The 15,121-nt window shown below is 52.7% G+C and overlaps 2 protein-coding genes across 2 annotated transcripts; both read left to right on the top strand.

Moving 5' to 3' along the window:
* The first annotated feature begins 42 nt into the window (after positions 1–42).
* On the top strand, positions 43–5,235 carry NPAS4 (neuronal PAS domain protein 4). Its single transcript, XM_053973105.1, has 8 exons — positions 43–1,927; positions 2,478–2,644; positions 2,747–2,883; positions 3,071–3,176; positions 3,319–3,565; positions 3,833–3,942; positions 4,369–4,504; positions 4,598–5,235. Exons 1-8 carry the CDS (start codon positions 1,827–1,829, stop codon positions 4,893–4,895), a joined length of 1,302 nt encoding a protein of 433 aa, XP_053829080.1. The 5' UTR covers positions 43–1,826; the 3' UTR covers positions 4,896–5,235.
* A 132-nt stretch (positions 5,236–5,367) lies between these two features.
* On the top strand, positions 5,368–13,988 carry RRP36 (ribosomal RNA processing 36). Its single transcript, XM_053973112.1, has 7 exons — positions 5,368–5,571; positions 8,726–8,864; positions 11,702–11,768; positions 12,541–12,645; positions 12,768–12,842; positions 12,944–13,061; positions 13,288–13,988. The coding sequence occupies exons 1-7, from the start codon at positions 5,379–5,381 to the stop codon at positions 13,425–13,427; spliced, it is 837 nt and encodes a 278-aa protein (XP_053829087.1). The 5' UTR covers positions 5,368–5,378; the 3' UTR covers positions 13,428–13,988.
* Positions 13,989–15,121: the final 1,133 nt, after the last annotated feature.

Raw genomic sequence — 15,121 nt, 5'->3', positions numbered from 1 at the left:
ATGAGAGGAGAGAGACTGAACCAGGTGCTTTTCCCTGAAGCTGCAGGCCACTGGTGGCTTGTGGCAGCAGGAGGCAGCAGCTGATGTGAGCCACAGCCCTGCCTGGGGTGGGAAAGGGAAGCTGAGCTCCCCCAGCAGCACTGCCATGGGGTACCTGCCTCCTGCCCAGAGTTGTGTTGTCCTGCAAGAGGACAGAAGGAAAATGGTGTATGTCTCATGAGCTGTGCTGCCTCAGGTAGGTGGATGCTCTGTAGTTTCCTGCTTCAGGTGGAGGGATGCCTGGGACAGCCTTCCTGGGTGGCACAGAGAGCTGTGCTCAAGCCCTTTCCCACCAACATGAGGCGTCTGATGTGAAGAGGAGCTCCAGTGGCAACTGTAGTGGGGCTAGTGCAGAGAAAGCTAAGGAAGCACACAGGGTGTTTTGGGGGATGTAAAGTCACAGGGGCAGCCGAGATGGTGGTGGCTACATGCCAGGAGCCTGGGTGGCAGAGGGCTGAGGCTGTCTTCCCTGCCCTGAGGGCTGGCACATAGCCAGGGTCAAGTGCTCATCCAACAGCACAAGGTTGCAGAGGTGCCTGGGCTCCTCAGCCTACAGGAGCTGGACAATGCAAGCACAATGGAGAAGTCTGGAGTGGCATGAGAGCAGAGGAATCCCCATGGCAAGAGAACAGAAGGTCTCACAATTGCGACAAGAGCTTGTTCTTCGCACACTGGCAGCACCTCACCGTGATAGGCGATGAGCATCATTGGCGTGGAGGGAAACAGGGTGTGCTGTGACAGCACATCTGGCTGAGGGGGAGCAGCCCCAGCCTGGCCTCCTCCTTTGTGGTCCTTGGCACCTGCAGGTTACCAAGAAGACTTAGGTGAACACCCTACCATGTGTTGTCCAGCAGTTCTAACTCCCTTCCTCTATCACTGCCTCAGCCACAGGCACTCTCAAGCTGTGAAATAAATGGTGGAGTTTTTTTGCTGTGCACTGAAGCACCAAGCTTACTCTCCTTGCAGGGTGCCAGGCACTAGGAAATGCCTCCTGAGCACCCAGAGTCCCTGTGCTGGGTTGCATGGTGCTGAGCACAGAGGCCCCTCCATTCTGTCCATGAATGGCTGTCACTAGGAGGAATCACAGTCTATGGGGCATGGAGTGGAGACGATAGACCCCAGAAAAGCTCAGCATTCCATGCCAGCTGCCTCTAAGAGAGCAAACCTTTGTGGGGGAGAAGTCTTCTCTGGGAAGAAAAGGGGTTCATCAGGGAGAGGGGTTCTCTTGGGTTCAGGGGTGCTGTGGCTCAAACCTGCCTCTGCCAGGAACCTACTGCAGGCCTGGGCACGGGACACTGCTCACCACCTCAGTCCAGGTGTCTCCAGTGTATTTTCTTGGCTTACCAGCTCCTCCCAGCACCCAGGTCAGTCATCAGTGATGCTGGAGAGCAGCTCCCAGTCAGGCAGACTAGACACAGGATGTTCTGCAGGGCTGGCAGGAGCTGGGCAGATGTGTGCCCCACAGGGAGATCCCTGCTGCCTTTGTCACTGCCCCCTCCTGAGCGGCAGGTTTGCTTTAAAGACCCTGGCTTCGTTTTATTACTTCCCCTCTCAAATTTCAGCTGGTTGAAAGGGCTATTTTTAGCAGCCTGCCTTCTAAAAATAGCCCTGAGCTGTTTGGAGTTGCGTCACAAGAGGTAATTCTCACCAGTGAGCAGCTTGGCCTCTGCACCCTAGGAGGGTACAAAAGGAGGCCAGGAGCAGCAGGGTCAGCAGGTTCAGCCACAGCCGGAGGCGAAGGAGGCAGCGGTTCCCTGCCAGCTCCAGGCCATCCCAGCCCCAGCAGCATGACCATCTTCTGCAGCCACTGCCATCGGCCACTGCAGGCAGAGATGAGCTGCCTGCCCGCGAGGGCCAAGCAGGCGCCCAGCGCCTCGAGGCCTTTCAGGTGAGCTTTCTCCCACCTCCTGCCCTCCCTCAGGGCTGGGATGGCCTCCCAGAACCCCGGGATAACTGGTGTAGGGTCTGATGGCCCTTGCAAGGTGCTGACACCAGCCTGGCACAGCGGGACTGCCAGCCAGTGCATGGGGAGGAGGTGCAGGAATTTGGAGGGGCAGAGGTGTTTTGGGTGGTTTAGGAGGAAAGGCGTATTGTACTGGGCTGGGGTGCACATTCCAGCACTCGATGCAGTTTCCATCCTATTGGGGGTTTGTGGGGAGGTTGTGTCACATGGGCTCCCCACCAAAGCACAGGTCATTGTCCAACCTGGTGCCCAGCAGGAGAGCCACCAGCCATACCAGCAGCATGTGCCCCTGGGTAGGCTTTGCTCAAGCCTCTGCCTGTGCCCACAAGGTTTGCTCTCCTAGAGGCAGCAGCTGCCACAGATGCTGAGCATCTCCACTCCATATCCCCGAGCTCACAATTCTTCCCACAATGACAGGCAGGGAATGCTGCCCCTTCCCCCCCTGGACACATGTCCCAGGTGCCTGGCTTTGCAGGTCAACCAAGAGTGCTTCCAAGGCTCGCCGAGACCAGATCAATGTGGAGCTGCAGGCACTGCGCTCCCTGCTGCCCATCTCTGCACAGGAGAAGGAGCGACTCTCTTACCTCCACACCATGGCCCTGGTGTGCCTCCGGCTGCGGGGGGCTCAGCTGTTCCCTCCAGGTACACTCAGCATTGCTGTACTTCACACTTGCTTGGCTCTGTGTGGGGCACTGCCCCTGCCTCATCCAAGACAGCACTTCACCCTCATCCCCCTCCTTCCAGGCTTGGCTCCTCCTGCGGGACCGGCCCTTGGCACAGAACTACTCTCCCTGCTCCCGGGGTTTCTGCTTGTGCTCTCAGCAGACAGCAAGCTGGTCTACATCTCCGAGAACGTGGCTCAGGTCCTGGGCCTCTCCGTGGTAAGGCCTGCTCACTGGGCATTTGCAGTCACTGTCCCCGTACCCATCCTGGTGCCTTTATTGCCTGCACAGCACACTGCCCCAGTAGATGCTGGGCTGTGGCTCCAGCAGGCTGTGCACCCGCAGTGCCAGCCAGGGCCCACTGAGATAGACACACAGTCTCTGAGGGCAGCCCCCTCTTTGTCAGGTGGAGCTGCTTGCCCAGGGGGACACCGTCTTTGACATCCTGGATGGGCGAGTGGGAGAGGATGTGCACAAGAAGCTCCTCCTTGCTCGGGAGGAGCCTGGCAGGGGTAAGGGAGGCCTCTGCTGGCATCTCATGGATCTTGCCACCCTGCTCTGGTCCTTGGCTGTGATTAGAGAGCCAGGGCTAGCCCTGCTGGGAGCAGAGCGAGGGAACTCCTGACCCACTCTGAACGGTGTGTTTCCCTGCAGAAGTCACCTTTGTCAGCGAGATGCGCACGTCCAAGGCTTTCCGGTTACAGTATGGGGGGAATCGGGTCGTGGCAGTGTGCGGGCGCTTTGTGGCCCTGTGCTGGCCACCCTCCCCCTCCACCACAGCCTTCCTGGCCCTCTGCACACCCGTTGTGCAGTCCCCCGCAGATGGCGAAGCTGCTTCCCAGGATGACATATTCCAGAGCATGCATCTCCTGGACATGACGTTTATTGATGTCACGGAGAGGTGAGGGGTGCCTGCTTGCACCACAGCCCCAGCCGTACATCTCAGCTGGCAAGAATAATTTCCCTTCACCAAGCCTGCATGTGGGATGCAGGCTAGACACTGCATGAGCACTGAGACTCTCACAAACACATCCCAAACCTCTTCCCTCATTTACAACTTATTTCTGTACCTCTGTTGTTTCATTCTCCATCATGCAGCAGCTGCTCCTTGCTAACACGGTGCAGGCTCTGTACAGCACTCAGTGCCCACTCCCCTTGTCTTCCCCAGTGTCACCTACCACCTAGGCTACCACCGGGAGGAGCTGGTCGGTCAGTCGTGGTACAGCCTCCTGCACCCTGAGGATGCTGACCTGGCAGCTGCCCAGCACAGGGCCGTGGGTGAGTGTCATACCCAGGAATGTGCGTGCTGTCCCCTGGCTCCATGGTCTGGTTATGCCTGAAACGTGGCTATCCAGGACAGCAGCGACAAAGGGAATTCAGCCCTCCCTATTGTGACTCCCCGCTCCAAAAAGGATGAGGCGGGGAAGTGGTTACACACCCCATACACTGTCTATAAGTAGTTTCCAAGCTGGGGGTGGGCATCCTGCTTTGCCACGGTATACAGAAGAGGGACAAGCCCACCTGAGCCCCATCTCTTTGGGAGGGCAGAGCTGCTACGGACCCGACTGCTCTGTGTTGCTTCTGTCCCGCTGGGGCCAGACTAGTGACTGGCGGCAGAGCCCATCGGGGCAGCCTGTGGGCTATCCAGGCACCCTGGGGCCGTGCCCTGCTGCCGGCTCACGTAGTCCCTTCCCTTGCCCGCAGCGCTGGGGGCCGCGGCCGGGCCGGCAGCGGGGACCGCCGTGCTGCGAGTGCTGCGCAAGGACCGCGCCTGGACCTGGCTGCGCGTGTGGGCGCGGCAGGACGGCGGCTGCATCACCTGCACCTGCCGCTGCCTCAGGTGAGCGGGATCTCGGGGGGTGGGGGCTGCATCACCTGCACCCGCCGCTCAGCCAGGGCCCCCAGGCTGTCTCTTACCCCGTGTCCGCCGCAGGGAGGAGGAGGCGGCCCACCTTCGCGCCCAGCAGCCCCGCGCCGCCGCCCCGCCCGCGGGCCGGGATCTCGGCCGGCTGGCCGAGCAGCTCCGCGCCCTGGCCGACAGCCTCTCGCCGCCCGCCGCCGCCGCGCCCCGCCGCTGGCCTCGTCCCGAGGAAGCCGAGGACGATGCCTCTGTCTGCCTTGGGAACTATATGCCGCACCCTCCCCAGTTCCTTCGGTTTCCTTTCGAACAGAAAATAGGTTGCAACATTCCAAGTGTGCTCTCACAGGTGTCGAGCGTTCAGAGATGCTGACATCCCTTGGTCTGCCGGCTGTACCTTTCCTAATGCAGGCCACTGTGTAAATAAACCACATCTCCTTTCAGCCTGCTGGTCACTTCGAACAGCTGCAGCTGATCCAGTTGGAGGCCATGGCAAACCTTCGTTTCATACACTTAGTGCTTGTATTAGGAACTTAGTCTAGGCTGCGATAAATCTGGCATCGGGACGACTCAATCTAGCAGCGCAAAGGGATCCAGATCTTGCACTTAAAAACACTTATTAACTGCTTAGTTGGATATTGCCACGGCCTTTGTGTACGTGACCTATTCATCAGAAAGGACGGATTTTTGTAAAAAACAAACAACCAAACCAAACAAACAAAACAAAACAAAAAAAAAGAAGAACCAATAAACGCCGCTTTCCCACGTGACTGCCTCTGCCTGCGCGTGCTCCACTTCCGGTTCCGCCGGTGCCGCGCGGGCCGTTCCGGGGGCGCGGGGCCGGGTCCCGGGGGCGATGGGGCCGCGCCGGGAGGGGCCGGGACGGGGATGGAGACAGGGACGAGGACGAGCTGCCGCCGCCGCCACAGAGAGCGAGGAAGAGGCGGCCGCGGAGCAGCCGCGCGGGAGGCTGGAGCCGGCGGAGGAGAGTTCTGGCTCCAGCGACGAGAGCGACGACGTTGGGAGCGTGGCGGGGACTGGCGGGAAAGGTGAGGGGACCCGGCGGGAGCGACTCCGGGAAAGGCGGCGGCCTCAGCTCGGGGCGCGGCTCCCGGCGCTCGTTCGGTGAGAAACGAGCTGCCGAGTGGCTCGGTGCCCTCTCGTATTCCAGCTCCCGCATGCCTCCCTCGCCTGCCCAGCTGAGCAGCTCAGGATCACCAGCAGGGTTTGCGCTGGAGCTGGGTGAGAGGGCCCTGAAACAAACATGTGTAGGGGCCTCTTGTCCCCAGTCTCCTTCCCTGTGCGTGGAATCACAGAACCATAAAATGGTTTGCATTGGAAGGGACCTTAAAGATCACCCAGTTCACCCCCCTGCTGGGGCAGGGACACACCTCGCACTAGGCCAGGTTGCTGTGGAAGGTGTCACACATCTCGGGGACCATGCTCTGTGCCAGTTCAGATGTGGCACATCTGAGTGATGTGGCAGGAGCTCGAGAGGCCCTCACAGGACAGGAGAGTGGAAGAAGCGAGCGGTGTGTGGCTGTGGGCACAGCGTGGGCTGAGGGTCGCAGGGTGGGGGTTCTCATCCACAGCAGCGAACACAGTTTTGTTTCCTCATCTCAGAACAATCCAAGTGAGAATGAAAACCTTACAAAAATACAATTCCCTTGAAGGGAATTGTGAGGGAGTGGACACTGGTGTCAGCTGCAGGGCACAACACAGCGTGTCACAGGTGTGAGGAGTCACTGGTTGCCTTGTTAAAGGGTCTCCAGGGTGAGTCTGTGTGGGGCCGTGGGGGAGGCACATCTCTAGAGGTGAGCTTTTGGCAGTAGGATTTAGAGGTGGGCAGAATGCCTCACCATCTGTTGTAGACATTTTGTTTTCCTCTGGTGAGGAAATGGTGAGCAAAGCTCAGAGAGAGGATCACCGACAAGTACTCTTTTCTTCCCACAGCTGGATGGGAATGGAACAGTAGTTTTGCTTTTGCCATCTGTCAGGGCCCTCTGTGATCTTGTTTCTGGAGCAGGAGGAATTATATGGAGTCCAGCACTGATTTTGTCTCAGCAGGGAACGACTGGGCAGATATCAGGTATTTCTTTAGGCCATCTGTTCTTGCATCCTGGACACTGATGTGCTCTGCAGGATGTATAGCTCCCTGCAGGTTCAGCTGAGGAAGGCATAAGGGGTCCATGTGTCACAAGAGTCTGTAGGACGAGAGGAAACAGGAGGAGGCTGTGCTTGAGAGCAGGAAATGCCCCTGTTATCAGCAGGTAACAGTAGCTTATCAAGAGGTGCAAAAAGAAGGAAACAATCCACAGAATAATGGATGAAAGGAAAAAATGGCAGGAGGGAAAATTAAATGGATGACAGAGACAGCAGAAAACATGTAAGTTATATTCTAAGGGGAGAAGAAGGAATGAAAAAAATGGGGAAATTAAGTCCTCAAGAAAGAATGAAAGAAACAAGGAAAATAAGCTAATCCTGCCTTTTTAACCAGAACCTTTTCACTCACACAGTTGCCAAATCTGCTACCCAGCAATGAATGCCTGCTGGGACCATTCACTTCTGTTCCAGAACAGGCTTCTTTTTTTTATAGTGATGTCCAGTGATGTTTTTATCACTGTGAGTGTTTCATTCAATCTCCTCCAAATAGGCAGTAGGATGTATTTTGTGGACTGATACTACCATGTGGAAATAATTTTCCCTGTTAGGTTTCAGGTAGTCAGGTTTGGTCTCCTGTACCAGTAATGAAATACTTTATCATGGAAACTCTGCATGCCTTTGCTTTGTCTGATTTATACCAAATCTCCTTTTGGCATCATTTTATATGGTGTCTTTATCTCATTTTCATTGAAGTCTTTGCTATTTAAACAGTATTGTTTTGGAATTTCAACCAAATGGAATATTGGAGTACAAGTGATGGTGCCTTGTCTTCATCAAGTGCTGAGAGTATCTTCCACATCATAATTCCTTTCTTTTAATGCTTTCTTTGTCCTTTCTCTGTCCTTGTTCAGAATTTGGATAAGGGGGGGGGGGTGCTCAGGGGAAGCAGTGCAATGAAATCATGCTGCATTCACGTTTCCTTTGTCTCTTGTGCAGCAGATTGGATAGTCACTGTTCCTGTATCCCACCTCAGAGCACTAATGAGCGTCATCAGAGCAGAGTTCCTGAGTACTCAGAACAAGCAAAATGAAAACACTTACTGAGGCAGCTCTTGGCTGTACCCATTATGTTTTCTGGATGATGAGAGTAGTTTCTGAAAGTCTTGGTTATTGCCAGGATGAGAGTGCTTGGGATGAGTCTATGCTCTGAGCCAGTGTGACTGACCTCATGTTGCTTCCTGAATTTGGCAGAGTACACACAAACCTTGCTCACAGGACAGTGTTTTGTGTTTCTGTGGGAAGGGTTTGGGAGTGAGTGGGCTGCAAGAGCAGCTTGGGGGGCACCTGTCATCCAGCCAAGGTATCACAGACAGGCTGTGATGGTCCCTGCTGGGCCACAGTTGGTGTGTTTTGTATTGCAGAGGCTCAGAAAGACCATGTGCCTGTCACTGCTCAGAGGTGCTGAGCAGGCAAACACCACCTAAGTCAGTTTGCCAAGGCTTTCCCTTCCAAAAGGGACACAGTGCAAACCCCTTCTTGCCCTTACACAAGAGTGGAATGAGTATATCCAAGTGCTGACTGAAGAAATGCTTTCAGTTGTTGGTTCTGAACACCTAGAAGTATAAATCTAGAATAAAGAATAGTATGATAATAGAGATGATAATATTTTTGCATTCTGGTTATGAGAAGCATTAAAGGTTAGTGACATTAAGGGATATTAAAGAAACATTAAAGTGGGAAAGTCAGGTCTGAAAGGTGACCTCTCAGAATTTGCAGTGCAGAGCTCCTACTGCTCTTTGTACCAGGTAAAAACTTTGTACTGGTCTTGTGTGTGCTGTTGAGTGGAGAGAGAAGCAAAGACACTCTGGGGAGAAGGGGAGGCTGCTCTGTTCTAGTAAGGGGTAAGGACTAAAGTGATCAGTGGGAGAGGAATCAGAGGCTGACAGATGCAGTGGTTTCTTTCTGCCATGCAGTTGTACAGGGATAGCACCACTATGCTTGTGTCGCTGTGTCAAGCTCTGAGACATCCCTCTTGGAGTTTGGGCGTGACAAGTGCCTTGAGAAGCTGTTCAGTTCAGGTATACCCTGTGCTCTCTTCCAGATCAATCTGACATGTCTTTTGAGGAACTCCTGCGGGTGCAGAGTGATGCAAGGATGAGAATGAGCAAGAAGGTGCCTGGTGGGAAGAAAACTGTGAAGCCTACCAAAGCTACACTGAAGCAGCAACAAGGCAAAAAGGGGTAAAGAGGCTCTTCTGTGATCAGAAAAATGTGTATGTGTGCTCTCTGCATTCCAGAAATTACACTGCCTTGGAGCTGGCATAGATCTCCTTTAATGTACTGGACAATAATGTCTGTCGTTATAGTTTCATTTGGGAATGGTCTGGTGCTGTTTTCAGAGCTCTTAATATCCTGTTCTCTCCAAATCCCCAGCAACCACCTGTCACTTGACAGTTAAATTGGCACTCAATGCCTTTATACTCTCTGTATTAAGGCACTTGTAACCCTTGGCATGGTGTGCCTCTCAAGCTCTATGACAGTGTCCACTGTGACCGGAAACAATTGCCCTGCTGGTTCCTAAACCCCTTCCAGCTTATCAGTATCTTCTGCCTGGCTCTCACTGGCTGGAGTTACAGTCACAGACAATTGTTCTGGAATTCCATTCATCCTTCTGCTGCTGTCTCATCTGTGGCTTGTCTGTGTTCATTTTCCTTTTTTCCCTCTCTACAGTACTCGCCATCACAGACTTTTCCCTGTATTCAACACAACAAAAGCTATCATACCTTTTTACAGTTCTCCACAGGCCCCCACCGTAACAGCAATACCCTTACCCCTTATTTGCAGTATTTAGCTAGTTTTCAGTCCTCAGAGTGGCACTCAAGTGATTTGAATGGGTTTCCTCTGTTACGCTGGCACTCCCTAACTTTTTTCTGAGTCTCTGCTCAATGCATGAGCAGAGAACACAAAATACATCTCTCCTGCTGTAAAGAGTTGGTTAGGTTAATGTTTCTGCTTTACTTTTTACCCAAGACTCTTGGGGATTTTGTGTAGCACAACATCTTCTCTCAGTGTCTCTATTTCTGCCACACAGTTTGCATAATTCTGCTTTTGTTTAATTCCTCTAATCCTTTAAGTAATGTATTGCTGTAAATCCCACATGCTTTTTCTCATGTTTTTGTTATGGAAGTGAGCTTCTTAAAGAAAGGGCTTCAGGAAAATCCCCTGGCACTGAGCTGGCTTCAGCAGTGACTCCAGAGCATTGTGCAGGGTTGTGGCCTCAGCGGATGTGGGAATACACTGAACACTGCCCTAAGAGGGATTTGGAAAACTTGTGCCTGTGGGGTTGTGCTCCTGCCCCAGTGTCAATTGTGGCTGGCTGTGGGTGCTCTCAGCAGGTGTTACTGCTCAGCTTCTCTCTCACCTGTGAAAGGGCATGGAGAGCAGGAGAAGTGCCTAAGGTCTGGAGGGAAGCCAGTGTCATTCCAGTCTTTAGAAAGGGCAAGAAGGGAGGACTTGGGAAACTACAGACCAGTCCTGGAAAGGTGATAGAGCACTTACTTCTGGAGGCCATCTCTAAGCATGTGGAAGAAAAGAAGGTTCTTGGGAGTGGTGTGTATGGATGCAGTGGATGTTGTGTGCCCTGACTTCAGCAAGGCTTTTGACACTGACTCCCTTAACATCCTCTTAGGCAAGTGTGGAAGGCTCAGGAAGTGTGGATTAGATGAATGACAGTGAGGTAGATTGAGAACTGGCTGAATAGCAGAGCTGAGAGGGTCATCATCAGTGGCACAGGATCCAGTTGGAGGCCTGTCACTGGTGGTGTCCCTGGGGGTCAGTACTGGGTCCAGTATTGTTCAACTCTTTAATCAGTGGGTAAAGGGGTAGGGTGTCCCTCAGCACGTTTGCTGACAGCATAAAGTTGGGAGGACTAGCTGGTCCACAGAGGGCTGTGCTGCCATTCCATGAGACCTGGACAGGCTGAGCAGCAAAGAACCTCCTGGAACTCAGCAACGACAAGTGCAGGGTCCTGCACCTGGGGAGGAACAACCCCAGCACGAGCACAGGCTGGGGTGACCTGCTGGGCAGAGCTCTGCAGAGAAGGACCTGGGGGTGCTGGTGGACAGCAACCTGTCCATGGGCCAGCAGTGCCCTGGGGGACAAGAAGGCCAATGGGATCCTGGGGTGCATTAAGAACTGCATTGCCAACAGGTCAGGGAGGTGATCCTGCCCCTCTACTCAGCCCTGGTGAGGCCAGTCTGGAGTGCTGTGCCCAGTTCTGGGATCCTCAGGACAAGAGAGACATGGAGCTCCTGGAGAGGGAGGGTCCAGTAGAGAGCAGGGGAAAAAAAAAAAAAATTAGGGGACTGGAGCATCTCTCCTATGACAACAGGTTGAAGTAGCTGGGACTGTTTAGCCTGGAGAAAAGATGACTGAGAGGGGACCTTATCACTGGAAATATGTAAAGGGCAGGTGTCAAGAGGATGGGGCCGGGCTCTTTTCAGTGGCATCCAGTGACAAGACGAGGGGTAATATTGAAACACAGGGAGTTTCACCTGAATATGAGGAAAAACTTCTTTACTGTGAGGGTGACTGAACACTGGAACAAGCTACTCAGTGAGGTTGTGGAGTCTCCTTCTCTGGAGATATTTAAAACCCACCTGGATGCAATCCTGTGCAATCTGCTCCTAGGTAACTCTCCTCTAGGAAGGGTTCCTTCCACCCCCAGCCATTCTGTGACTTCATGAGAGGAACAATCAGTACAACACATTTATTGATGCAGGTGGTGGGTTTTCACTTGATACAGTGGAGCTGTTCCAGGTTCTTTATATATATGGTTCTTTATATATATAAATATAAGGTTCTTTTGAACCATATATTGATGTATTTGGTTGTTGTAGCCTTCTGTGGCTTTTGACTGAGTCACCTCTTTGCTTTATATAGGTATCATGGTAAGGATTGAGCTGGGAGAGTCTGTTGTGCAGTAATGTTCTTCTGAGGGTCCAAATGACCTCCCAGCATACTAGCTTGGGCCTCATTCTGACATTTGCTCCCCTTAAATAAATTTTTCTTGTTTTCAGGCCATTGGAGATGTCAGCCAAGAAGCCTGTACCTTTCCTGCGACAAGTCATCCCTGTTAGGAAGAAGGTGGGTGCTGCCCCTTTCCAGTTCAGGACTTCCCTTAGCACTGCTGACAGGGCATGCACTTGGCAATGGAGCTACTGCAGATGGCACAGGCTACTTCTGGAGGACCACTGGGGAGTGCAGACAGTGACAGTGTTTCCCTGGGGAGAACAATGGGTGGGTTGGAGCAGCTGCAGGTTAACTTGAGAGTTTGTGACCCAGGTGTTTCTAGAAGGTGCACTCACAGCCACCAATGACAGTTCCACTGCAAACCATGGTCATTGTTCACTACTTATCCCAGAAGTTCAGATGTCCATCTGCTTTCCAATCTGAATGTAACTATTTACTTATCATTGCAGGATCATCAGAATATGATAATTTCCACATTTAGAGACCTCTTTTTGTCCCACCCTTTTTGCATGACCTAACCCAGTTAATCTGTGAAAATCTAGAGAGGTTTGAGTTCCCAAATCTATATCACCTTGACAACACATATTCAGCCAGCTCTTGGTCAGGGAGTTGCAGGTGTTTGACAGCAGCACTCCTGCTGTTATTCCTGGATATTCCTGGGTGGCAGACTCGCATATGGAGATGTCTGTTGTGTGATAAACTTGATGCAGGCATGACTTTGGGGATGCCACCTTGACTGTTGTACTCAATCTTCGCCAACTGCAGATATTTCAGTGGTGGGAGCATAACATTGCTGGGGAAAAAAATTGGCTGATACATGAAAGGAGAGTGAGCAGGCTGTTAACAGGGTAACACTGGCTACAGCTCTTGCCTTCCCTGCTGACAGGTCCAGAGGGACCCTCGATTTGATGACCTGTCTGGAGAATATAAGCCTGAAATATTTATGAAGACATACAGCTTCCTGGACAGCATCAAGAAGCAGGAGAAGGAGGTGATGCTCTGTGCATGTCCTTGCCTAGGGGAACCTTGCATGGCAGGGGCTACTTCTTCAAAGGCTTTTCACATTGGAGGTGACAGGCACACAGTCATGCAGCTTTCTGCTCTCTTCTTCAGATGGTTCAGAAGCAGCTGAAGAAATGCCGGAACATGGAACAGAAGGAGAAACTTCAGCGGCTCCTGAACCGTATGGTGAGTTCAGTGCAGCATCTCCTCTATGAGAGGCACCAGGAGAGAGAACGTGTGACCTGAGGTCTGCCTCGATGCTGACACAGGCCATCCTTTTTGTATAGACACAGCAGGAACAGGCACAGAAGAAACAGCAGAAGTTGAGAGAGAGGGAGCTGTCTTTGAAAAGACAACAGAGGGAATTGGCCAAGCAGGGAAAGAAACCTTTCTTCCTAAAGAAATGTAAGTACTCTGTGTGAGCATGCTTGCAGGAAGATCGAGTACTGCTGGCAGGAATTCAAGCACTGGGAAGCAAGGTGTCCATACTATTCCACACAGCTGTGGGGGAATTGTTCTAGTGCTGGTACTCAAGGGACAAGCTAAGCCTGGACCAGGGAGGGAGAGGTTAAAAGGGGCTGCTCTGTAGAGATGTTTTGGGCTTCAGTTTTGACTTCCCTCTCCTCTACAGCTGAGAAGCGGAAATTGGAACTAGCTGAGAAGTATGCAGAGCTGAAGAGGAGCGGAAAGCTGGAGAGCTTCCTGAACAAGAAGAGGAAGAGGAATGCCATCAAAGACAAGCGCCATCTGCCCTCACAGAAGAATTCGTAACTGTTGGACAGTCATGCTGTTGTCTGGCACTGGCTCATTTGGCCTTGGCCAGGCCTGGAGGATGGTTATCCCTCTTCCCAGGATCTGCCTTCCACTGTACAGTGATGCTGTAAGGCAGCAGAGCAGGGTCTGAACTGAAGGAACTAATGGGTTTTTTTGTAGCTGAAATATCTGCTTTGCTTGTGGTTTAGCTAATGCCTGGGTGGTGACAAGTGTGTCATGCTGATGGTGATGACAGCTGTCTTTGCCCTTGCACCTGCTCATTTCTAACTCTAGCAAGGAAAGCGTGAGTCCTGCCCTGCACTGCTGACTTTACTCCAGGTTCTTTCAGACTTCCACTGAGGCAGAAAAGGATGTGGGACGATCCCTGCTCAGAGCAGCAACCCTTATCAGATTGCCCAGGGCTGCTTTGGTGGGATCTCGTAATGTCCAAGGACAGATGACTTCACCTCTTTTGGCCTCTGCTGTACTGCTTCAGGTTCTCAAGATGGAACTTTTTGTTTCCTCATCCAGGAAACCTGCCTGGTGTTAGTCCATAATAATTGTTTTGTTCTCAGTGAAGTGCCTGGCTCTGTCTTCTAAGCAGCTTTGTCACAGGTCTGAGGGGTGGGTGGGAAAGGGGCACTCTAAGGTCTCCCCAAAGTCTTTTCTTCCTAAGGGTGAATGAATCCTGTTTCCTCAGCCTTTCCTAGCAGTGCTCCAGCCTCTGACACCTTTCACATACTCAACTGGAGTCAGCCCAGTCAACCAACAGTTATCTTTTGGTGGCCCAGCATGGATCAGTATCTGGAAGTAGTCTCGCAAGAGATGAGTAAAGGTGAGAGGATCACTCCATGTGGGCTGCTCCTGGTGATACAGATCTAGGTGTGACTGGCCTTCCTCATACACAGGGCCTGCTGTGACTGCTCAGGTATTGCTGCTTGGCATCGCTCCTTCAGAGCAGCTTGGTTTCTCAGGGTCATCTCCACAGGGTTATTAGTGCTTCTAGGAAACTGATGAAATATATACCTGAAATATGTACACTGTCAGCCTGTTACAGTCAAAGGTGTTTGACCTTAGGGGAGTGAGTGCCTCTCTCCAATATCCCACCAGCCCTCTTGCTTTTTTCCTTTTTTCCCCTGTCTGCCATGGCTGTGCTGACAAGGGCATGGCTCAGATAACCCCAGTGTGACAGGTCAGAGTGTGCTAGGAGAGTGCCTGGGCACAGCTGTGCTGTGTGGATGGCCGCAGGTGTTTGGGGCCTGGGGACAGGCCTTGCTGGGATCAAAACATGGAGCAAGGAGCAGGTTAGCTGGCCTGAGGGTGTTGCTGAACCACTTACCTCCACTGTAGTTCCTGTGGGTCATGCAAGTTCTGCTCTGGTGAGAGGACTTACTGGAACTGGGGGAAGGCAGTAGACATGGAATGTGCCAGCTTGGCTAGAGACCTGCTGCCAGGGCCTCGCTGAGGGGTCACGTGGCATTCCTCAGCATTCCTGAGCCCCTGTGTCCCCATCCCCTGCTGCTTGTAGGTCTGGTGCAGTAGGTGCAAGGCTAGTGTACCCCCAGAGAGGTCCTGCTTTCCCCTCCTGCCCCTCTGGTACTAAAGGTCTTCCTGCTGCAGCCTGTGTCTGTCTGCAATGTCACCTGCTGGGATGTCACCTGCTTCTGCTCAGCACAGAAGCACTGCTCACAGTGGTGGTGAGCAGTGAGCCT

This window comes from Vidua macroura, chromosome 3 (genome assembly GCF_024509145.1).
Source record: "Vidua macroura isolate BioBank_ID:100142 chromosome 3, ASM2450914v1, whole genome shotgun sequence".
NCBI lineage: Eukaryota > Metazoa > Chordata > Aves > Passeriformes > Viduidae > Vidua > Vidua macroura.
Note: the sequence above shows the minus strand (reverse complement) of the source record. Positions and strands in the feature narration are given on the sequence as shown.